General features: G+C 39.1%; 1 protein-coding gene across 4 annotated transcripts in view; it reads right to left on the reverse strand.

Annotated features, from left to right (window-relative positions):
* Positions 1-302: 302 nt before the first annotated feature.
* Positions 303-25,299, reverse strand: part of AKAP7 (A-kinase anchoring protein 7) — a 126,293-nt gene continuing 101,296 nt past the window's right edge. For 2 of the 4 annotated variants that reach the window (XM_070461719.1, XM_070461721.1), the window contains one exon: positions 303-1,444. In XM_070461719.1, the coding sequence (XP_070317820.1) occupies positions 1,239-1,444 (206 nt within the window). In that variant the 3' untranslated portion in view covers positions 303-1,238. Of the gene's footprint in view, positions 2,315-25,299 lie in introns of all 4 variants that reach the window. The other 2 variants (XM_070461720.1, XM_020901641.2) reach the window with 1 other exon arrangement.

A 25,299-nucleotide genomic window follows, 5' to 3' on the forward strand; every position in this document is an offset into this window, starting at 1 on the left:
TCTTGGCAAGTAGGATAAGAACACAAAAGTTAAGAAATACTGAACAAGGACCTACTGTATTGCACAGGGAACTCTGCTCAATGTTACGTAACAACCTAAGTGAGCAAAGAATCTGAAAAAGAATAGGCACATGGATATGTACAACTGAATTTCTTTACGGTACACCCGAAACTATCACAACATTGCTATTCAACTGTATCTAATACAAAGTAGTTTTAAAAAACACTGAAATCATCAGAGTCCCTATTTCTGACTTCACTAGATTCAGATCCTAAGAAGAAAAAAATAAATGAAGAAAGACAACAAGGGAAAACAATACATTTATTAAGAGGCATGAAAATGCATAAACTCACTTATAAATAAATGTAATATAATTTACCCAGTGAAAAAATAGCAAAAATCCATGAGTAAACTGGATTTTATCTTTGAAATGATTACATATTTGATCTCTAATAATTTCCCCCTCCATCATGATCTGTTAGTAGCAGCAATTTTACAATGATTATAGAAAAAGCTGTTACCAGTGATTATCATACAGGAAGGAAAATTTTAAAGAATATTCTTTAAAAATGAACCAGTGCAAGCAAATTCAGATTATAAGGGATACAATAAGACATGGGCTAGCTTATCTTCAGAAAAGTAGAAAATAAAAACCCCAAACATTCAGTAAGAAATGAAAAAGCAAACTATATTTCAATCATTGAAAAATAATACATATGAAATTATAAAACATTCTTAACCAGTGACTGCAATAATTACATTTATAAATGTTCATTCAAGTACTAGTGATCAATAAACATTCAAAGTCTCATTAAAAGTAACACTAGATATAGATACATGTGAACAATGCTTCTTTTGACTGAACAACAACCCAAGTCATATCAACAGGAAACAAATGACCCTTAAAATAATGGGTTTTATTTTGTTTTTTTTAGTAAATGATTTTTCACAGTCTGTATATTTTATCTGTGAGGACTCAAGGAACATCTCACTACAGCTAAATTAAGAAGTCTCTTCTATAAAATGAATCTTGATATTACAGAGATAAACATTCTAAAACACAAGTTTAGCTTAAAAATAACAGTGCAGAATTCAGTTTTCTTTGGGAAGAAATTGTTCATTCCTTACCAAATGTTGGTTTGCTGTTGTGCAAACTATCAGAACACTTCTTTGGTATTCACCAAAGAGCTACTTAATGAGCTGAAAAGATTTCATAAACTCTAGTACTATGGCAGAGTTTATGTTAAAGTTGTGCTGAAATCCACATCATTTCCTTGATTACTGTTGTTAATGAATCTTCCTTCAAAGAGCTCCCTCCTGATTTTGGCCTGAATCTCAGGCTTTAATAAAAGTGCTTTTATCTCTTTCACTTTGGACTGCAGACCCATCCTCTCTCGACGCAAAGCTTCATTAATTAAGTCCCGGATTCCAATAGGTTTTGGGCCTATGGGAAAAAAATTATATGATACATTTCACGTACAAATGCCAATGAAAAAACATTAAATATGGCATACTGACTTATCAAAAGAAGGTTAAAAAGAAACCTCTAAAATGCTGCCCACATTTTATAGAAAAGGTTGCATTTCACCAAAATATATCATTTACAAGAATCAAATTTACTGTAAGTAATGCATAGGAACAACACACATAGGACAAACGTGAAACACTGTGGACCAACTCATGGATAATCATCTCAACAGTGATCATTTCAATCATAGCACTTGCTAGCTCTGTGTGTGTTCTGGCCTCAGATAAGGTGGTGAAATGCCCTGCTAAGCAACTGAAGTGGCAGTACTCCATCTCCGCCAAGGCCTCTTCTGTGGCCTTTCACTTGAGTCCACCCGGCATAACCCACAGCCACTCCCCCTCAGCCACGGCTGGGGCAAGTGAAACCCGGGCCACGCTTCCTTCGTAAACTGATTTCCTCTGAGAGTCCCAGTTCTCCATTTCTCTTCTGTTGTGCTTCAGAAATGCAAACACATCAATCGGGAAAAGCATGAGGCAATCTTCACAGACTGGACAAGACACTTAGACAGCACAATGCGATGAGTCCCCCGACTCGGCAGAGGCGGGCAGGGGTGCGTCTCCCGGGGCAGCGGGGTCCTGCCTGCATGTGGGTCTCACTTCCTGTCGTCACTGTTGGTGCCATTCCTATCAGCCTCTTCAGCTTTCACAGAGCTCCCATCCCCTGGCTTGTTTTTGTTCTGTGTTTCTTCCAGATACTGCTGGACGGCCTTCAGCACTGCGTTCTCCACCAGCCTCTTACTGAGCCTTACCAGCTCAGCATCATCGGGCTCACCTCCATTCTTATCACCTACATTCCACAACAGAGAAGAGAGGTCACTGAGATCACATTGCCATAGAAACCCGGCATGCAGGGGCCAGCTAGTTCAGTGAGTTACAGACAGCAAGTGTCCTTCGAGCTGGAAAACTGGATCTATAAATTCAAGAATACTGACTTGGCTTTTCATCTGGTACTTGCAGACTGCCTGTCCCTGAAGACTTCAGGTTGAAAAGCCGTTCATTAGCCCCAATCTAAAAATACTCTACCGGCTGATTCATGTCAATGTATGACAAAACCCACTACAATACTGTAAAGCAATTAGCCTCCAACTAATAAAAAAATAAATAAATAAAAATAAAAATACTCTACCTAGCAATGCTGGAAGTTCCCCAGTTCTACATGGGATTTTTGTTTTTCTTTCATCCAAGGCTGATCATTACTACAAAGTCCATGTACCCACCACCAGGAGACTCAGGCATGTGAAATCACCAGCAAGATGTATCTGTTCATACTTCACCACTATCAAATGTTAGGTAACCGAGACTTCCCAGCACACATGATCAGTGATTTTATAATACTTGACCTGGAAAGTTGTTAACAAAGTCTCAGCACTCCTGTGAAGACACAGGTGGTTACTACTGCTAGGAACTAGTTTAAAATAAGCATGTTAAACTAGTATTTTTTTTTAATTTCAGAATTATCACTGCAATTTAAAAATAGGAAACTCTTACAGAAGAATTAGGATTATGACAGTAAATTACTAGATGTTAGTATTTTATGGCCATTTTGCTTCCCTGCTAGTTATGATCAAGGTTTAATTATCTTCTCATATTTCTGTAAAAGAGCTGGTTCTCATCTGCTCGAATGCTGCACATTTTGCACTCACTCTCCTTCCTGTCTCCCTTAACTGAATAGAAGAAAAGAACTAGAGGCTCACCTCTCAGGCCCATACAGTCCTTCATTTCCGTCCACTGAACCGTGGACCCAGAAAGGCAGATGAGTGACAGCGGCAAAGACATATAAGCACCTAAGTACATTAAGTAAATGCTAACAGATCTCAAGGGAGTGATAGACATCAATGGAATAAGAGTAGGGGATTTTAGCACTCTACTTTCAACAATGGATAGATCATTCAGACGGAACATCAATAAGAAAACACTGGACTTGAACTATACTTGAGGCCAAATGGACCCAAGAGACATATAAAGAACATTCCATCCAACAGCACCAGAATATACATTCTTCTCAAGCACATACGAAACATTCTCCAGGATAGACTGTTAGGTCACAAAACAAGTCTCAACAAATTTTTAAAAACTGAAATCAAACTAAGTATCTTTTCTGACTACAGTGGTATAAAACTAGACATCAATAGCAAGAGGAAAACTGGAAAGTTCACAAATATGTAGAAATTCAACAAACACTCATGTACAACCAACGAATCAAAGATGAAATCAAAAGAGAAATTAAAAACATATATTTTGAAACAAACAAAAATGGAAACACAACATACCAAACCTTATGATCCAGCAAAAGCAGAGCTAGAAGGGAAGTTTATGGTAATAAATGCCTGCATTAAGAAAAAAGAATAATCTCAAGTAACCAACCTAACTTGATATATCAAGGAGCTAGAAAAATAAGAACAAACTAAGCCCAAAGTTAGCAGAAAGAACATTAAAATCAGAGCAGAAATAAATGAAATAGCAAATAGAAAAACAGTAGAAAAGATCAATGGAACAGAGGGTTGTCTTTTTGAAAAGATAAAACAAAAAAGAACAGATCTTTAAATAGACTTACAAAGATAAAGAGAATTCAAAACTATAAATGAAAGCAGAAATATTGTAACTGATACCACAGAAATATAAAAAAATGTCTTAAGAGACTACTATGAACAATTATAAGCCACAAATCAGACAACCTAGAAACATACAATCTTCCACAGACCAATAACAAATTTAAGATTACATCACTAATCAAAAACCTCCAACAAAGAAAAGCCCAGGACAGTCTGGGTTTATGGCTAAATTTTACCAAACATTTAAAGAAGAAGAATTAATAACAATTCTCAAACCCTGCCAGAAAGAAAAAAATAAACTAAAGAGGATATAACACTCCCAAACTCTTTTATAAGATCAACATTACCCTGATACCAAAGTCATGCAAGGATGCTATAAGGGGGAAAAAAAAAAGGCAGGCAAATATCTTCATGAATTTGGATGCAAAAAACTCAACAAAATACCAGCAAACCAAATTCAACAGTATGTTAAAAGGATCATACACCACAATCAAGGGATATTTATCCCTGAGATATAAAAGTGGCTCAACATATGCAAATAAATCAATGTGATATACCACATTAACAACATGAAGGTTAAAAATCACATAATCACTTCAATACATGGTAAAAAAAAAAAACCTACATGACAAAATTCAACATCCCTTTGTGACAAAAACTCTCAACAAACTCGATATGGAGGAACATGTATGTGCATGCCAAGTTGCTTCAGCCGTGCCCAACTCTGTGATCCAATGGACTATAGCCTGCCAGGCTCCTCTGTCCATGGGATTCTCTAGGCAAGAATACTGGAGTGGGTTGCCTTGCCCTTCTCCAGGGGAATCTTCCTGACCCAGGGATTGAACCCCAGGGTTTTTTTAACGGCTCCTGCACTGGCAGGCAGGGTTCTTTACCACTAGCGCCACCTGGGAAGCCCATGGAGGAACATACCTCAACATAATAAAGGCCATTAATGACAAACCCACCACATTCAATGGTGAAAGTTTGAAAGCCTTCCTTCCAAAATCAGAAACAAGGCAAGAGTGCCTACCCTCACCACTCTTATTCCACATAGGAAGAGCTCTTCCACAAGGAAGAGCAATCAGGCAAGAAAAAGAAAAAAAAAAAAAAAAAAAATCCACATCAGAAAGAAAAATACCTCTGTCTGCTGACAGTATAATCTTGTGTACAGAAAATACTAAAAATGACTAAACCTAATAAGTGAATTCAGTAAAGTTTACAGATACAAAATCAACATAAAAAAATCAGCTGCATTTCTATACAGGAAAACAAACTATCTGAAAAAGAAATTTTAAAAATAATACCATTTAAAATAGCATCAGAAACAATGAAATATTAAGGAATAAATTTAACCAAGGAAGTGAAATATCTATGTACTAAAAAACTGTAAGACTCTGATCAAAGAAAATGAAGACACAAAAAATGGAAAAAATATCCCATATATATGGATTGGAAGAGTGAATATCATTAATATGTCCATACTACCAAAAGCCATCTATAGATTCAATGCAATCTTTATCAAAATTACAATGGCATTTATTTACAGAAATTAAAAAAAAATTCTAAAATTCATATGAAAACACAGAAGATCCCAGATGGCCAAAGCAATCATGAGAAAGAACAAAGCTGGAGATATCACACTTTCTGATTTCAAAATAGTATGGCAGTGGCAAAAAACAGACAGACCAATGGGATGGAGTTAAGAGCCCAGAAATAAACTCACACATATACGGTCAACTAATATTTGACAATGGCAATGATACAAGAATACATAATGGGCAAAGGACAGTCTCTTTAATAAGTAGTGTTGGAAAACCTGGATATCCACATGCCAAAAAAAGAAAAAAAAAAAAAAAAACCAAGAAATTTGACCCCTATCTTACATCATTCACAAACATTAACTCAAAATGAATTTAGGACTGAAGTGTAAGACCTGAAACCATTAACACTCCCAGAAGAAAACACAGGAGAAAAGCTCCTTGACATTGGTTTTAGCAATGATTGTTTTTGAATATGACATCAGAAGAACAAGTGACAAAAGCAGAAATCAACAAGTGGGACTAAATCAAACCAAAAAGCTTGTGCACAACAAAGGAAGCAATCAACAAAATGAAGAGCCAGCACAGAACAGGAGAAAATATTTGCAAATCACCTGTCTGATTGCATGTTCAAAACGTCATGACAAAAATACAAACAATCCTATTAAAAAGTGGGCAGAGAATCTGAATATTTTTCCAACGAAGACATGCAAGTGGCCAACAAGTACAAGAAAAGATGTTCTAATCATCGGGAAAGGCAAATCAAAACCATAGGGAGGCACCACTTCATGCATGTCAGAATGGTTATTATGAAGAAACAGAAAATAACAAATGCTGGTGAGGATGCAGAGAAAAGGGAACTCTTGCGCACTACTGGTAGAAACGTGAATTGATGCAGCTATTATGGAAAACAGTATGAAGTTTCCTAAAAAAGTCAAAAATATAATTATTATATATATATATTTATTTTATATTTTATATTATATATTATATATTATATATATATAATATAATTAATTATCCAGCAATCCCACTTCTGGGTATATATCTGAAGAAAATGAAATCACTATCTCGAAGAGGTATCTATCTGTTCTCCAATGTTCACTGTAATGTATTTCACGATAGCGAGAAATGGGAACAACCCAAGAGTCCATCAACAGGTGAACGGATAAAGAAAATGTGGTGTGTATCCTTTAAAAAGAAAGAAATCCTGCCATTCGTGACATGGATAAACCTTGAGGCCTTATGTTAAGTGAAATAAGTCAGAGAAAGACAAATGCTGCATGACCTCACTTACCTGTGGAATAAAAACACTGAACTTATAGAAACAGAGAGTAGAATGGAGGTTGCCCCTCACTCCAGGGGGGAGTGAGGCAGGGAAATATGTTGGTCAAAGAGAACAAACTTTCAAATATAAGATGAATAAGTTCTGATGATCTAATGTATAGCATTGTGACTATATGTAACAATACTGTATCCTAAATTTGAAACGTGCTAAGAGAATAGAGTTTTAATGTTCTCAACATAAAAACAAAACTATAATTATGTGAAGAGAAAGATGTGTTAACTAATCTTGTTGTAGAAAACATTTCATTCTATTTATAGATATAGATAAGTATCAAATCATCACCAGGGAACACCTTAAACTTTAATAATGTTATATGTCAATTATATCTCAATAAAGCTGGAAAAAAAAAAAAAGAAGTAATTAGAATCCTCACACAGTAAATGTCAGCTCAGTTTCTGGAATAACATCCATGACCTCCAGAAGCCAAAAGCCCAATGTTACACTTACCACCTCGGGTCTGGGTCAGGCAGACACAAAGGGTGTGAGCAGGAAGATGGACATTATTTTCTATCCTCACATGTAATAGGGATTGGAATACAAAAGCAATATGCCAAGAGTGAGAACTGGCACCTAAACCCTCCTTCTGAGCCCCACCACTTCTATTTAACACATGTCCAATTGGCCTTCTATTTAACAAGGTCAATTATGCTGATACCATCATTCCCAGCAACATCCAAGCAGAAGAGAGATGGGTTACAGGCCCATCTGGACATGCTACCAGTGAGGGCCTTAGCAGCTGCTGCCTCCTCAAAGTGACAACATGGCACCCCAGAGCTAGGCTAAAAACCTCCTAGATAGAATATTTGCAGGAATTGAGCGAGCTTCAACTCAGTGATATCTACACAGAACTTACTAAACATAAATATGTCAAGATATTAAAAGAAAGATAAAGAAATTATTATTAATGCAGCATTATTAATACAACATTTGGGAGCAAGAACTGTGGGGCTGGAGAAGACTCTTAAGAGTTCCTTGGACTGCAAGGAGATCAAATCAGTCCATCCTAAAGGAAATCAATTCTGAACATTCATTGGAAGGACTGATACTGAAGCTGAAACTCCAATACTTTGGCCACCTGATGCAAAGAGCTGACTCATGAGAAAAGACCCTGATGCTGGGAAAGACTGAAGGCAGGAGAAGAAGGGGACGACAGAGGATGAGATGGTTGGATGGCATCACCGACTCAACGGACATGAGTTTGAGCAAGCTCTGGGAGATGGTGAAGGACAGGGAGGCCTGGCGTGCTGCAGTCCATGGGGTCGCAAAGAGTCGGACACGGTTGAGCGACTGGCCAACAACAACAGTAAGACTGCTTTTATTAGTAAGAATGAATGAGTGCATCGCCCAATATTTAAAGGATTCTGCCAATCTTATAACACAGTGTTAATACTGTGTAGATACCTCCAGGAGTGTTGCCTGGAACTATTTTATAGTGGCTCTTCAAATTTGAGAGGAAACCAAACTTTAAGTGAAGGAGCATTCCTTAAGTGCCCTTCAACACACTGTAAATGACTCTCCGCATCTGCCACCCTGTTTGTGCTCTGCATCTAGGCCAGAGAACGCACTCCTGGGGCTCTTTCTGATCCCAGGCAGCTCTAAGATAATGTCACTCATCACAACTGGTACATCATCAATAAGATAACAGCACTGGACTGGAATCTAATCATAACTCAGTCTCCAAGATGCCTCTCAGGTCAAAAAGATCTGTGATTTCTCTCAGCCCACAATGAAGTGTCCCTGTTATTTTAAACATTAAGAAATTTAAAACAGAAAAATCTCCCCATAAAACGTTAATTTTCCCTTCTGATTTTCCTTTTTTCATTTATGCTTTTACTATTACACTATCCAAGTCAACCAAGCTCAAAACAAGAATGTCAGCATCTTTAACTCCTTCCTCTTCCTCATCAATCCACTTCATCACCAAGCCTTATCCATGGGCTTTTTACAACTTCTCTCCTCTTCAATGCACCTAGTATAACACCTCTAGATTCCTATTTCTAAAACACCCCTTTTTACACTCCATTGTCTCTACAGGAAAATTTAAACTTGTCATCCAAAGCTTTTCAAAATCCACCTTTGGTGACCACCCACCCCTGCAACACTTCCATTGATAGCTTGCAGGGTCTCCTCAGGAACGTCTTCACAATCCCCTCTTGGCAGTCCTTCCTGTCTCAATAACTAAATCCCCTACTTTACAAAGCCTTCCTTGGCTAACCCAGCCAAAAGGGATGAACTTCCACTGGATTACAAAAAACTCTGACTGCATGTATAATACATGGTTGCTTGGTCATTCATTCAACAAGGGTGCCTAGAGGACTTACTATATACCTGGCTATTTTAGCCTATGGTGATACGGGAGAGAGACAAAACTAAGTGCCACTGATTTTCCTTTTTAAATTTCATTACAAATTATGAGCATCACTTATCAATGTATTTCCTCCCCAACTACTGATTCAGCTATCTGCTCTGCTAAAGACACATCCTGAGCACAAAGACCATGTCCTACTTTTCTCTTATCTCTTGCTCTGCTACTCCACAGCACAGTTTATTGAATGCAATAAAAGTTCAATAAATTTCTGTCAGTCAAGAGAATAGTTGATTAAAGTCCTCGCAGGCAGTAGCAAAACTTTTTAAATGTTCCTATTTTCCAATAAGGATAGCACGCAGTGGCCAGAAATTTAAACTTAATATTAAATTTAAACTGAGCACAGAGAACTCCATTAATCCAAATATCCATGTGAAAAATCGCTACCCTCTCCACTTGATGAACCTGGTCTGCCAAAATATCCAGTCAATGGGTCAAATATTAACAATCTACAATAACAAACTAATTAAACAATTGACAAAAAGTACATTTATAAATGAATCTTTCAGATCTATCCTGGATCCCTGGCTCACCTAGGATTTCCACAAAGCATCCTCAGACTATCAATATTAGCCCAGGGAAGAGGCTATCAGAAGGCTCATCACAAGACAGTAAGAATACAGTGATTCAAGAAATGTGTATCTTCATTTCCATGAGACCTTATTTATGTTTCCACTTTTAGGTTCTTAATTCAGATTAATCAGAAGAGGCATTTCAGGAATAAAGTTATGCTATGTTCTTTTTCTGCCTACTACTTGAACAAAGGTATCTGTCTCCCACAGAGACCTCTAGGATAAATGACTGCATTCATTTTCCCGGAAGCCTAGTTAACAGTGGAAGTTCACTGTGTCACTGCAAGGTACACGATTTATCATTTGATATTCCAGCCAAGGGGCTTCCCCGGTGGCTCAGCAGTAAAGAATCCACCTTCAAAGTGGGAGACGGGGTTTGATCTCTGAGCTGGTAAGATCTCCTGGAGAAGGAAATGGCAACCCACTCCAGTATTCTTGCCTGGGCAATCCCCTCGACAGAGGAGCCTGGCAGGCTACAGTCCATGGGGTTGCAAATGAGTCTAAACAACACCACCACCATTTCCCAACAGAAGTACACACAAAATATATTACCAATGTATGCAGCAACCTTTCAACCAAAATATTCTTTCTAGTTCTACCTAGGTTATTTACTACCATACCTATTTAAAATGGCAGATTAATCTCTGTCTTTGACACTGTTTTTTTCTTTTCTTTTTTTTTAGAAATCCTCCCCCTGAATATCTTTAATTGACTTCTTAGGAGAATTCTAAAAATATAATGGAAAGGTAATGAGAAATGCTATCAAGTCCACCAAACATAATACTTTCCCTAAAAGAACAGACTTAAGAAACTTTTCAATAAACTTGAAGCAATTCCACTCTCCATAAGAGTTGTAACACCATTAGTCCATGGTATACACCTAAGATTTAGTTTTTGAAATTCTGGTAACAAGTCAGCACTTAAATAAAATTTATTTTTGTGATTTCAAAAAAGAAAATAAGTGACCTCCTTTGTGGCAGCAAGGAGAGTAGCAATTATACCTACTGGGATAATTTAAGGTCAGTATTAATGTAGGTCAACTGTTTTTATGTGTGAGTTGACCCAATAATTCCTTAATTGATATCACATGAAGGGCTCCAGAAACTATCACTACCTTCCACCCACTGCCAAAATCTAGGTACCTGTTTGTTATGATAAGAATAAGTCATGCTAATAGATTGTTTTTTTAAAGAACCAAAAAAATCTTCATTACATCATGTAAGACCTAAGGGAGAGAATGCAACTACATTAAAAGTTCTAATTTGTTTCAATTTGCAGCATAATGTATCCTCCTTAGAAGCAAATTTCTTTTATTAACTGAGCTTACCTTTACTTTCACCTACCTAGACTAAAAGAAACACTAAATATAGGTCCACAGGCTATTCAAAAAGTTGAGATGGAGATCTGAAAGAGACACGTGCACCCCAATGTTCATCGCAGCACTATTTATCATAGCCAGGACATAGAAGCAATCTAGATGCCCATCAGCAGACGAATGGATAAGGAAGCTGTGGTACATATACACCATGGAATATTACTCAGCCATTAAAAAGAATACATTTGAATCAGTTCTAATGAGATGGATGAAACTGGAGCCCATCATACAGAGTGAAGTAAGCCAGAAAGATAAAGACCAATACAGTATACTAACACATATATATGGAATTTAGAAAGATGGTAATGATAACCCTATATGCAAAACAGAAAAAGAAACACAGATGTACAGAACAGAATTTTGGACTCTATGGGAGAAGGCGAGGGTGGAATGTTTAGAGAGAACAGCATCGAAACATGTATATTATCTAGAGTGAAACAGATCACCAGCCCAGGCTGGATGCATGAGACAAGTGCTCGGGCCTGGTGCACTGGGAAGACCCAGAGGAATCGGGTGGAGAGGGAGGTGGGAGGGGGGATCGGGATGGGGAACACATGTAAATCCATGGCTGATTCATGTCAATGTATGACAGAAACCACTACAATACTGTAAAGTAATTAGCCTCCAACTAATCAAAATAAATGAAGAAAAAAAAAAAGTTGAGGTGGTATACTTAGCTGCCTCGTACACCACTTGCAACTCTTCTGAGATGAGGGACAGGTCAAGAATTGTCCCCAAGTGCACATTTAAACTGACACTGTCCTCAGATCCCTGTGTGCCAACACTGTGGAAAACAGAGTTGCTGCAATGAAAGTTCCCCTTCTTTTGTCAAATACTAAAGCTCTCCACCCCCAACACACACCACAGAAAATTTTAGAATTAAAACACCAAAACCATAGTTTAACTATTTCCTAGAATATTAAGTCCAAAGAGGAAAGAACCATGCCTTTGTCAATTTTATTCTGAAACCAGTGGTACAGAATAAATTTTAAAATCATGATATTTATGTACAAAGGGACAACCCCTGCAGCTTCTGGAGACCACTACACTCAGACCACTACACTCAACATTTTTAAGCTGGAGGGGTGGGGGTGGATTGCAATTAGGCTAAAAATCAATGGTCACCTTGAGGGGAACCTAAGAGGAGATAAGGTCCAACAGGCAGCTGACTGGGTGGAGGCAAGTGGCCCCAGCCAAAGCTGTCATGATGACTAAGGGTTCTGAGCCCCTTGAATCTTTGGTTAGCATAGCTGGCACCTCCAGAGTCTTTCCTTCCCTCCACTGTTCCCCAAGTCATCGCCTAAAGCCTCTTCACCCCTCCCTGTAGGAAACTCCACATCCCATGGCTTGGGAAGATTTCTGTGACTTGTATCTCAAGACTGCCTGTCACATGGCCATATGACAGATGAGACAAGACAGAAGTACTGGATGTTTGTAGGCCAAACAGTCTACCAAAGAACTTTTCAGACATACACAATAGCCTTTTAGATAGACTTCTTTTTTTGTCTGTAACATCAGTTTTCTGAGTCCATACTACGATCCACACTGTTCTCTACACAATTCCTGCTGTAACTCTTACTGGAAACCTAGATAATATGATAGAACTATCATCAGTGATGTGGCAGAAGTCTTCATATGTGTGTAAGGAGGAAAAAACATGACATACATGTGAGTTTGAAATCCAGTTCTGCCATTTTCCATCTGCACAACCTTGCTCATAATCTCTCCAAACTTAAATTTCCCATGAGGGGGCCACGCATGAGGCTAAAACTCCTTGTACTGCTGCTGTAAACACAAGAGGTAAGGTATGGAGCATGCCTAACATTGTGCCTGGAACATAGTAGGCTCTCAAAATATAATTATTGCATTATACTTTTTATACATGTGTTATGTTTAAATTTGAGTTCAATTTATTTTAAGAAGAATGGTCTCAATACCTACTAAATACCAATCATCAATCTACTCAAACACCTTACTAAGTGCTTGCTACGTGCCATTAGTAAGTATTTAACAAGAAATACAATATAGTCTCTACCCACACATAAGTCGGCCTGCTGCTAAGTTGCTTCAGTCGTGTCCAACTCTGTGCAACCCCATAGATGGCAGGCCACCAGGCTCCCCTGTCCCTGGGATTCTCCAGGCAAGAACAATGAAGTGGGTTGCCATTTCCTTCTCCAGTGCATGAAAGTGACAAGTGAAAGTGAAGTCGCTCAGTCGTGTCCGACTCCTAGCGACCCCATGGACTGCAGCCCACCAGGCTCCTCTGTCCATGGGATTTTCCAGGCAAGAGCACTGGAGTGGGCTGCCATTGCCTTCTCCTAAGTCAGCCTAGAGGATGACTAATAAACAATGACTGCAAGACAACAGACCATGTTCAAGGTCCAAAGGAGCTGGAGAGGGATGACTAGCTACTAGTCTCCACAGGGGAGGTATGTCAACTTGAGCAGGCGTTCATAGGCACAAAAGGTAAGGGAGGCAGGAAGGTCTCGGAACAAAGGCATGAGTGTGGACACAGACGGGAATGCACGATGCACTTGGGGAACAGGAGGCACTTCAGAGAGCCATCAGTGGGGTGGGGGTGGCACGGGGGAAGGCCACAGAGCAGGGAGGGATGAGGGCTCTACGGACCGTGCAGTGGAGTCTAACTGCGTTCTGTAGGCAGTAGGCAACCCCCAAAGGGTGTTAAGCAGAGCACATTTCAGAAAACTCACTGTGATGGATCCTGTGGGATACAGAAGAAGGACTGGAGATGGGGCAAAATAAAGACAAGTTTTTGCAACAGACAAGAAGAGAAACAATGAAGACCTAAACTGTGGTAAATGCAACAGGAAACAAAGGGACACACTACAGAGAGAGAAGAAATAGGAATTAAACCCCACTGTGGCCGATTTAATCAGCGGAGGGCGTTAAGGAAAGAGAAAGCGGAGTGCAAAATACACATCTATATGAAGACATATAAGTAATATACAGAGAGAGAAATCATGGGCCAAATGTTGGAAATGCAATAAAAACCATAACCTTAAAACCAAGAAGCTCAGAAAATATCAAGTACAAGAAATGTGAAGAAAATCACACCAAGGAACATGATGATCAAACTGCTGAAAACCAATATTAAAAGAAAATCATAAAAGCAGCCAAAGGAAAAAGGATACATTATACAGAGGAACAAAGACAAGAATGATAGCAGATCCACGCATCAGAAACCATGCAAGCCAAAAGATGTTAGCACAACATCTTTACTGAAAGGAAAAGGAAACCCAGAATTCTTTATCTGGACACACTATCTTTTAAAAGTGAGGGTGAAAGACTTTTTCAGACATGTAAATGCTAAATTAATCCATCATCAGCCAACTAGCACTAGAAGAAGTGTTAAAGGAAAAACTTAAGGCAGGAGGGAAATGCGGCCAGATGGAAATTTGGATCTATTCAAAAGATGAGAACTAAAACCTGTACATATACAGATAAAAATAAAAAGCTTTCTCTCATTCTTAACGTCCTTAAAAGACATAACTATTTTAAATGGAGTTTATAAAATACATAGAAATAAAGTATATGGTAACAATAGCACAAAGACTAAGAGGGAATATGGAAATGATTGTCATAAGGTGCTTATGTTAAATGTGATAAGAAGAAATAATATTATTTGAAGGCAAACCATCTTAAGGATGTATGTTTTAAAACCCAAGAGCAACTACTAAAGTAAAAATAAAAAAGCGTAACCAATAAACTAATAATAAACCTAAGATGAAATCCTAATACCTTTTAATATAAAATAACATAGTAAAAGAGAAGAAAAGGGAACAAAGAGCAGAGCAGACAAGTAGGAAACAATAAACAAAGCGGATGATTTAAACTCACCCATATTGATAATCATATAAAATAGAAGATGCTCTAAATACACCAGTAAAAAGTCAGAGATTGTTCATTTGGATAAGAAAACATGAATCAACTATGACGTCAACAAAAAATTTACTTCAAATATACAGAAACAGAAAGGTTAAAGGTAAAAGGATGAAAAAGGATGTACCATGCTAATGCTCATCAAAAGAAAGCTAGAGAATCAATACCAGACAAGGTAGATGTCAGAAAAAAAGATATTATCTGCCATAAAGAGGGACATTTTATAATTATAATGGAGTCAAGTTTATCAATAGGATATAAACATCATAAATGTGTATGCGCCTAATAACAAGAGCTTCAGAGTACCTGAAGCAAAAACCAACAGAACTAAAAGTGTAACAGATAATCCACAATTACAGTTTGAGATTTCAAGACCACTTCTATAGTTGACAGAACAAGGAGGGAAAAATTCACCAGAAACAGAGAAGACTTGAATGCTAGTAACCAAATCCACCTAACTATCCACAGATAATTATAGAACACTTCACCCAACAATAGCAACAAACACATTCTTCTCTGATGTACAGAAAACAGTTAAAAAAGGACATCACATTCTGAGTCATAAAACAAGTCTCAACAAATTTTAAAGTACTGAATTCATCCAGTGCATGTAGTCAAAGTACAATGGTGTCAAATAAGAAATTAATAATAACAAGATACCTTTAAAAGATGTTTTTAAAGTCAACTGTATTTCTATATATTAGTCATAACAACTAGAAACTGAAATTCAAAAATATCATTTTTAATAGCATAACATGTGAGACAGTTAGGGACAAATTCAACAAAGTGTATGAAATACCTAAATGCTAATAACTGCAACATTTCCTGAAAGAAATGAAATAAGACCTAAATAGAGAGATAAACTACACTCATTTTTCAAAAGACTCAGTATCTTTCGGAGGTCAATTCTCCATCAACTGCTCTGTAAATGCAAAAACTACAGAGTTCTGCAATCCAAACCCCACCAGCCCTTTTCATAGAAATTGATGAGTTCTAAAATGTATATGAATATGTAAAGAAATTAGGGCAGCTGAAACAATTTTGTAAAAAAGAACAAAGTTGGAAAACTTATATTACCTGATTTTAAGACTCATATAAAGCTACAGAAATAGAGACAATGTGGTATTGGCCTAAAGACAACCATATAGATCAATGAAACAAAACACAATCCAGAAACAGATTTACACACATGTGGCCAACTGATTTTCAACAAAGGCACCAAGACAGTTCAACACTGAGAGAATAATCTTTTTAAGAAATGGTGTTTAGAATGATGGTCTATATAAAAAAAGAACCTCAAACCTCATCTCATACTATATATAAAAATGAACTCAAAATGGATAGCAGACTTACTGTAAGAGCTAAAACTATAAAGTGTCTAGAAGAAAATATAGAACTTCTCAGTGACCTTGGATTAGACAAAGATTTTTAACCAGGAGATGAAAACCACGATGTATTCCCTAAAAAGGATAAACTAAACATCATCAAAATGTAAAACTTTTGCTTTTCTTAAGACACTGTTAAGGCAAAGCAAATCACAGCCCAGAAGAAAGTATTTGCGATATATATATACATAATATATATATATATATATATATATACACAGAAAGTTCATTCAGAATACAAAAATAATTCCAACAACTTAGTAAGACAAAATAAAATTAAAAATGACCCAAAAGAACTGAAATATTACTTTCCAAGTGATAAACAGATGGCAAATAAACATATGAAAAGATACTGAACATTATTAGCCATTCAGTTCAGTTCAGTCGCTCAGTCGTGTCCAACTCTTTGCAACCCCATGAATCGCGGCATGCCAGGCCTCCCTGTCCATCACCAACTCCCGGAGTTTACTCAAACCCATGTCCATCGAGTCGGTGATGCCATCTAACCATCTCATCCTCTGTCGTCCCCTTCTCCTCCTGCCCCCAATCCCTCTCAGCATCAGGGTCTTTTCCAATGAGTCAACTCTTCCTATGAGGTGGCCAAAGTAGTGGAGTTTCAGCTTCAGCATCAGTCCTTCCAATGAACGCCCAGGACTGATCTCCTTCAGGATGAACTGTTTGGATCTCCTTGCAATGCAAGGGACTCTCAAGAGTCTTCTCCAACACCACAGTTCAAAAGCATCAATTCTGCGGCGCTCAGCTTTCTTCACATTCCAACTCTCACATCCATACATGACCACTGGAAAAACCATAGCCTTGACTAGATGGACCTTTGTTGGCAAAGTAACATCTCTGCTTTTTAATATGCTATCTAGGTTGGTTATAACTTTCTGGAAAATGCAAATTAAAGTTGCAATGAAATACTACTACTCATCCACTAAAATTAAAATTTAAAAGATAAACCATATCAAGTGTTGGTGAGGATTTGAAGCAAGTGGAATTCCTGTTGCTAGTGGGAATGCAAAAATGGCATAGTCAGCTTGTAAAAAGTTTGGAATTTTCAAATGAAAGTTTATCTTATGAAAGTTGGCCATACTCTTACCATGCAACCTTGCAATCTCATTCCTCACTAGAAGTGAAAACGAGTGATATGAAAGCATATGCTCACATGAATGTTTATGGTAGCTTTATTCACAAATGCCCCAAACTAGAAACAATGGAAACACCTTCAACTGGTGATCAATAAGCTGTTGTATATCCACCCAATGGACTAGTACTCAGCAATACAAAGGAATGAATACTGATACATGCCACAGCACAGATGAATCTAAGGTGCATAATGCTAAGTGAAAGAGGCTAGAGTCAAAAGGCTGCATACTGCCTGATCTCATCTCTACGACACTGTGATAAAGGGAAAACCATCAGTACTGAAACAGACCAGTGGTTTCCAGGGGCTGGGGATGAGGACAGGAGTCACAGAGGGGCCTGAGAACACAGGAGGGGTAACGCAACTCTCCCCACTGTTGACTGTGGTGGTGGTTATATGACTCTGTGTGTGGATCAAAACTCATAGAGCTATACACACAAAAAAGTGAATTTTTATGTATGCAAATTATACCTCAATTAATAAAATATGAATGAGAACAAGTTCCTCCCCATGATGAGGGACTATTGAGGGGTTTATTCCACATGTGAACTCGCAGAATGGACTGGCGCCCTGTCACTCTTTGCAATTAGCATGAAGTGAGTAATAAGGATGGCTTCTTAGCTCTTCTAAGAGTCACATCTCAACTATGACACCTGTGCTCCCTCCCAGCTGCAGGCTTCGGAGTCTCAGGTGCTCTCTTTCTGAATTATGTTTTTTTCCCTCCTGCTCAATATCAAAATTTGAAAATCATTTCCGGAGAAAGAAACTGGGGTAGTTTCTGAGCATGAATAAACCCAAATCATTCTCACTCTCCTCTTCGGTGTATCAGACACGTATCATTTGCACCAATATGTTCAAAGACTGCAAACTAAATTGCTACCCAGTACTTGATTGACAACTGATTATCGTCACTGCTGTTGAAATCTATTTCCAAGGGGTACTCTGCTCTCAGCGGTTTGTTTCGCTCACTTGTCTTGCCTTGTGTTGTCTGTAGGTGTCTATCAGCTGTTCCGTATCATAAATTGCTCTCTATTAAATAGAAACTGTGGTTGTTTCCTCCTGAATTTTGATTCCTGTATTTGCTCAGGTGGAAATATAAGGAGTTCCCTATACCCCCTGATGGTCTGCTCAGGACCACTCTATGTCATTTTGTACAAAGCTGATTGAGGAGTGCAGTCTGAGCACTGATAAAGAAGTAGACCTTCCAAACCCAAGTCCTGGTGCAAAGAAGTCTCAACTTCTTTGGCTATCACTGGAAAGTGATTCTCATGCCAAAGAAGAAATGAACATGTTTCAAACACGTACAGAGCATAAATTTTCAAAAAATCATGCTCTTATCTGGGAGAGAAACAAGAAGGCTAGAAAATGAGCACTGCTTTGAATCTTAAAATTATTATGTTTATGTTATTCATTATCTTTTTTTTTATTTTTTCCATTTATTTTTATTAGTTGGAGGCTAATTACTTTACATCATTACAGTAGTTTTTGTCATACATTGAAATGAATTAGCCATGGATTTTTATTTAGAGGCTCAGAGGCTAAGGAATCTGCCTGCAATGCAGGAGATACAGGTTTGATCCCTGGGTTGGGCAGATCCCCTGGAGAAGGGAATGGCAACCCACTCCAGTATTCTTGCCTGGAGAATTCCATGTACAGAGGAGTCTGGTGGCCTACAGTCCATGGGGTCGCAAAGAGTCGGACATGACTGAGCAAATAACACCACATAAAATTTAAAGGTACGATTAACTAGAATTAATTTTCATGTGTTTGACCAACACATCTGCCCATGATAAACTAAACTTTTCTTTCTTAGGCTGATCTTCCAGGGTAGCAGCAGATTCAAGCAGAAATAAAGGTTACTTTCCTGTTTTGAAGGCAGTGTTCACCAATGTAATCAGCAGCATAAATGTTGCCTGATGGTGAAATAAATAATAATTGTAGATATCACCTCACCTCTTTTGTAAGCAATAAGGACACACCCAGATCAAAAGCTTCCACAGGCTGAGAAAAACCCCAAGGTACCAGGTCACTAACAGCAACAGCAGGAATATATCCTTCCATCTGTCTAGGTAACACTTCACCCTTTCCAAAGTGCTTTCAGAAACATTCTTTTATTTGGTCCTCAAAGAAATCTCATGAGGTAAAACAAGTGTTTTTTCCATTATTATAAGCAAGAACATGGAGATACAAGAGCTAGATAAAAGGCCTACCAATACCATGTAGAAGTGATGACAATCCACAGCTCCCACTTGAAATCAGAAAGATGAGTTGATACACGACACCCACCCCCCAGCAGATTCTCCACAACTCCCTGGTGCAGGCTCGTCCTGGAGAAATGAAGGTATACGTGTGAGAAATACTGTATCATATAACAACTGGTTGACTGGAAAACAAAGATTCAGAAGGTTTCGCTAGCAGATTGAAATTTTTAATTTTTTTTTAAACTTTTAGACTAAATAATGGATGTTGGGGCTTCACTGGTGGCTGAGTGGTAAAGAATCCACCTGCCAATTCAGAAGACATGGGTTCGATCCCTGGGTTGGGAAGATCCCCTGCAAAAAGAAATGGCAACCCACTCCAGTGTTCTTGTCTGGAAAATTCCATTGACAGAGGAGCCTGATGGGCTATAGTCCATGGGATTACAAAGGAGTCGGACACAACTTAGCAACTGAACAACAACAACAATGGATGTTGATGAGTGGAGTGCAATCCCTTCCTTGCAAGTTCCTTCCTTCTTTCCCCCTCGCTCTCCTCCCCCCTTCCTTCCCTCTTTCCAGCCACAGTCCTTGAGCACCCTGTGTTTGTGATAAGCAGTGTTGCAATGAACACAGAAATGAATCTGGCATGGACCTTGCCTTCAGGAAACCTGAAGCAGATCAGAGGTAGAAGCTATGTGTTAATAAATACGGGGAACTTCAGAACGCAGTCTCGTGGGTGGTGACGGAGGAGGAGACAGAGGTGGAGAAGGATGAGGCTGAGGATGTGTGCGGGAGGGACCACGGAGGCTCCTGCAGGGCATGCTGTGCAATCTGCTCAGCTCTTGTTTCCAGAGCATCTACTCTGATCAAACTATACTTCTCAATTCTGAAATATACAGAAATTACTATGGCTGGTCTTCAAGGAATTGCTTATTTCAACCCATGAGGTATAATGGTAAAGAAAAGCAGATTTTTACAACCCCACTAATGCTTCAAAATGCAAGCTTGGGTCTCAGAACATTTCTGTTATTTTATAGGAAAACATCAGCTATGCCATTAACTAGTGATTTTGCTTCATTTTGTTTTAGGCTTGATGCAAATAACCAGTCATTAAGCTTAGTGAGAGGGACAAAACCTAAGCTTAACTACAATATGATCAAGAGCACCATGCGTGCTAAGCTGCTTCAGTCATGTCCGACTCTTTACGACCCCATGGACTGTAGCCTGCCAGACTCCTCTGTCCATGGAATTCTCCAGGCAAGAATACTGGAGTGGGTTGCCATTTCCTCCTCCCAGGGATCGTCCCGACCCAGGGATCTTCCCGACCCAGGGATCTAATGAACCCTGCATTGTCTCCTGCATTGGCAGGCGGGTTCTTCACCACTAACGCCACCTGGGAAGTCTTAATACCATAAATACTTGAAATATCACACATAGGTTGAAAGAAATCAGATTTTTTAAAAGGATTAAAAACCTAGCTCTGTTTAACTCGGCTAACTGCCCAATCTTAAAGCAAATGCTTTTAGTATGATCATGTAGAGTGTGTTTCATGCTGAAAAATTTTCCATCTAATGATTCAACTAGCCAACACAGAAAGTAGGGTAAATTGCCTCTGTTATCTTTCTTTCATGACTCCCAGAACCTAATTTTCAAAGTCTGACCAAAGAAATCCAGATGCACAGGATGATGTATTTGGCTTATAAGCACTGGGAAAACTGTGGACTGAGTCTAATGGCTGTTATTCCAGCAACACTGCTGGGTCAAACAAAGCATTTCCAGGCCAAAGAAAACGTGAAGGCGAGATGGTTAACCGTTAAAACAAAATCAAGAGAAAAGTGACAATTCACAGTCATCCTTGGCCATCTTCTGGGTAGAGAATGAAAACAAAGAGGCAGAGCACAGATGCAAACACCGAGTTCTGAGCAAAAAGGACGACTCCCCCACTGTGAAATGGGGCAAGTCATTTCGCTCTGCCGTCCCCACAGAACTTCAGAGGGGCTCTGAGGGGGACGGACTGAGCCTCCAGAGAGGTGTGGGGTGCCACAGGCATGCATTGCCCCTGCTCCCCCAGCCCCACTAGCACAGTTCTGACCACCCCCGCTCACCTGAGCCCCACAGCCCTCGCCTGTGCGGCCAACTGTTCATCAGGCATGGTCTTGTTATATTTTTTTAAAAATGAAGCTTAGTGAACTCATAAATTGATTGCTTCAGCCTCAGAAATAATGGCTGAGAAAAGTAAATATTAAAGCATATCCTAAAGGTAATTGAGAGTATACTTTTCTTTTCTCAGTGACCTAAGACTCTGAATTTACTAGAGGCTTCCAAAAAGACAAAAATCAAATGATTTAAGTTCTCTTTGGTGATATCTAACACTCATCAAGTTCTCTGTGTAAATTCATACTATAGGAAGTTAAACGAGCAGGTGAACTTGTTGAGTGATCGCTGGTGGTCTGTAAGGGTAAATTCATTTCTTCCAGCAGTGGAGGTCTGCTTCTCAAGCTCTTGATGTCTAATGGGGAAGAACTGCTCCCAATCAAAGGAGTTTCAGGAATTGGGTAGAAAGATACACACGGTACGGGGTGGACAAAAGACAATCACTGGACTCCCTCTCCAGCTCCCACAAAGGCAAGCTTGATGCTCCTGGGGAAGCCGGGCACCGAAAAGGTGCTTAGAAGAAGGAGACCAGAGATGATCTCCACGACGTCACCACTCCTCTCTGAGGATGAACGCAGAGCTGCCCCCCCCACCACTGCTTAGAGTCTCCTCCCAGGAGGTGAGAGGCTGAAGAGCCAAGTTCCTGCATCACCAGCTTCTTCTAAGACCTAGTAAAGTCCTGTATAATGAGTCCCGAGACTCTGCATACTTAACGTTTCCATGACACAGAGCATATAACTCTGGCTGCAATAACTGTATTTACGAATCCTTTTAATAATAATAATAAAAACCCTAACATTAATTGCCTATTATGTGCCTGGCTTTTTTCCTCACACATTTAAATCAAAAGCTTACTATTGTTATTGCTATTTTACCCCCACTCTGAACACAAAGGATCGGAAAAGCCATGAGACTTGCCCAAGTCTACACAACTAAAGAATGACAAGGTTGTGACTCAAACCACACTTCTGCCATTACACCTCCAGGCTTCTTTATGTCTGAAAGTGAAAGTGTTAGTCACTCAGTCATGTCCTGCTCTTTGTGACCCCAGGGACTATAGACCACCAGGCTCCTCTGTCCATGGGATTCTCCAGGCAAGAATACTGGAGTGGGTAGCCATTCCCCTCCAGGGGATCTTCTCGGTCCAGGGATCAAACCCGGGTCTCTCATGTTGCAGGCGAATTCTTTGCTATCTGAGCCACCAGGGAAGTCCCCCTGTCTAGCAGCTAGAAATTGTTCCTATGATATGTTCTACGATATCTTTAGCTCTAAAAATGAGCCTTCCAACCAGAAAATACTTAGAATGCTTCCTTTTTAGTTACAGGGTCAGAACACCTGGACTGGAATTCTCACTTCCCCATTCACTCGCTCTGCATCCCTGTGACACTTGCTTAGCCCCTCTAAGGGTCATTTTCTTTATTTATAAACCAGGAATAACAGTAGTGCTGTACCAGAATAAAGGGCTGTGAAAATTAAATGAGATAATAATACAAAGCACTTAGGACCATGCTCCCCTTAGCACAGTGCTCCCCTTACAGTATTCAATAAAATTAGCTACAATTATAGTTTTGATTTATATGAAATCAATACTACACCCCTCCTTCAATTTATCAGGCTGTAAGGCTCTTTGTTTATGAGCTCCCTGCTGAGGGCTCTATAAGCAAATATGATGTGAGCAACCTATTCACTTTATACAACTGGAATGACTGCCAATAAGAAAGGTATGCATCGTTCTATATAGCTTACATTCATATTCTTTTGCAACTAAATAACATTCCTTCTTAAGAGAAGGGCTACTGCTCACGAATCTGATAAAAAGCCTTCAAGCAGACTATTATAAACAGACAGTAGTTGAAACAGAAGATACGGATGGTTTTAAGTTTCTATTAAGCTATTACAGCTTCCCTGATAGCTCAGTTTGGAAAAGAATCAACCTGCAATGCAGGAGACTTCAGTTCAATTCCAGGGTGGAGAAGACCGCTGGAGAAGGGAAAGGCTGCCCACTCCAGTATTCTTGGGCTTCCCTTGTGGCTCAGCTGGTAAAGAATCTGCCTGCAATGTGGGAGACCTAGGTTCAATCCCTGGATTGGGAAGATCCCCTGGAGAAGGGAAAGACTACCCTCTTTCCATTCTAAGAGTGGTGCTTTTGTGTTTCCAGCAACTATTTACGTTTCTTCATGCACCACATTAAAAAGGAAGCACTGAAAGGAGCGATTTTTCTGTACTTGAAAATCACAAAGGATAAAAATAATCACATCAAGTTTAGTGTATATAGACAACGTCCCAGGAACATATCAACACCAGAACACGTGTTATGCACATGTGGTAGATGTCACAGTCCTTTGCAGCCTCAGCTTCATTCTTGTCTTCCTGGTGGAAACCATTACGTACCTTTCATCACAGTGCTCCTTTCCATCCATTCATTGTCTAATACTCAAAGGACTTGAGATAATGGCAAAAAAAAAATACAGTAAAAGGTACACTACAAGTAAAAAATAAAAATCAGGATGAAGAAAACACATAAATTACAGTAGCAAGTAAAGAACAGAAGGAAATAAAGATCACAGAAAGGCAGATCATGAGAGCTATGAAATGGATTTGAGCTTCCTGAGATTCAGTGAAATGGGAAGCACGGTAGTTCCTCCTGTCAAGAGAAGAAAGAGCAAATCATGGTTCCTTTAAGGATCAGAGTGACTGCTCCACTGCTGACCACTCCCACAGGACTCAGGCCACATCCACTCCCCCTAACCTTGCCTATTCCTCCAGCCTTTCTGGGAAGAGCATCCCCTTCACTTCTCCCCTTCAGCTATTTGCCCATCTCACATCCTAGATGGCTCCAGTGGGACTACTGGTCTACCAGGGCTACCTCTGGATCACATGATACATGTATACATTTTTTTCAAGTATCTTACTCAACATACTTCATTTTTAGCACTCAAAAATTTTTCTTAAGATACATTTTTTTGTATACAAAGGTACTTTATGCCGTAATACATAATACATAAACGTCTCTGATATGTTCAATGCCCTCTAGGGTCATGTAGCTTACAACCTGTGTCTTCCCTTAGATTTTATATATGGGAATTAGAAGAGAAGAACTTATTCTACTGGAATGCTGAAAAATGCTCCCCAGAGCTGATAGAAGTCCTGCCCCCACCGAGTAAAGCCTGAGAAGGTGAGGACGCAGAGGTTGCCCGAAGCCACAGCCCCCACCATGTATCCCATACTTGAAGGCAAA

This window comes from Odocoileus virginianus, chromosome 34 (genome assembly GCF_023699985.2).
Source record: "Odocoileus virginianus isolate 20LAN1187 ecotype Illinois chromosome 34, Ovbor_1.2, whole genome shotgun sequence".
In the NCBI taxonomy this organism is placed as follows: Eukaryota; Metazoa; Chordata; class Mammalia; order Artiodactyla; family Cervidae; genus Odocoileus; species Odocoileus virginianus.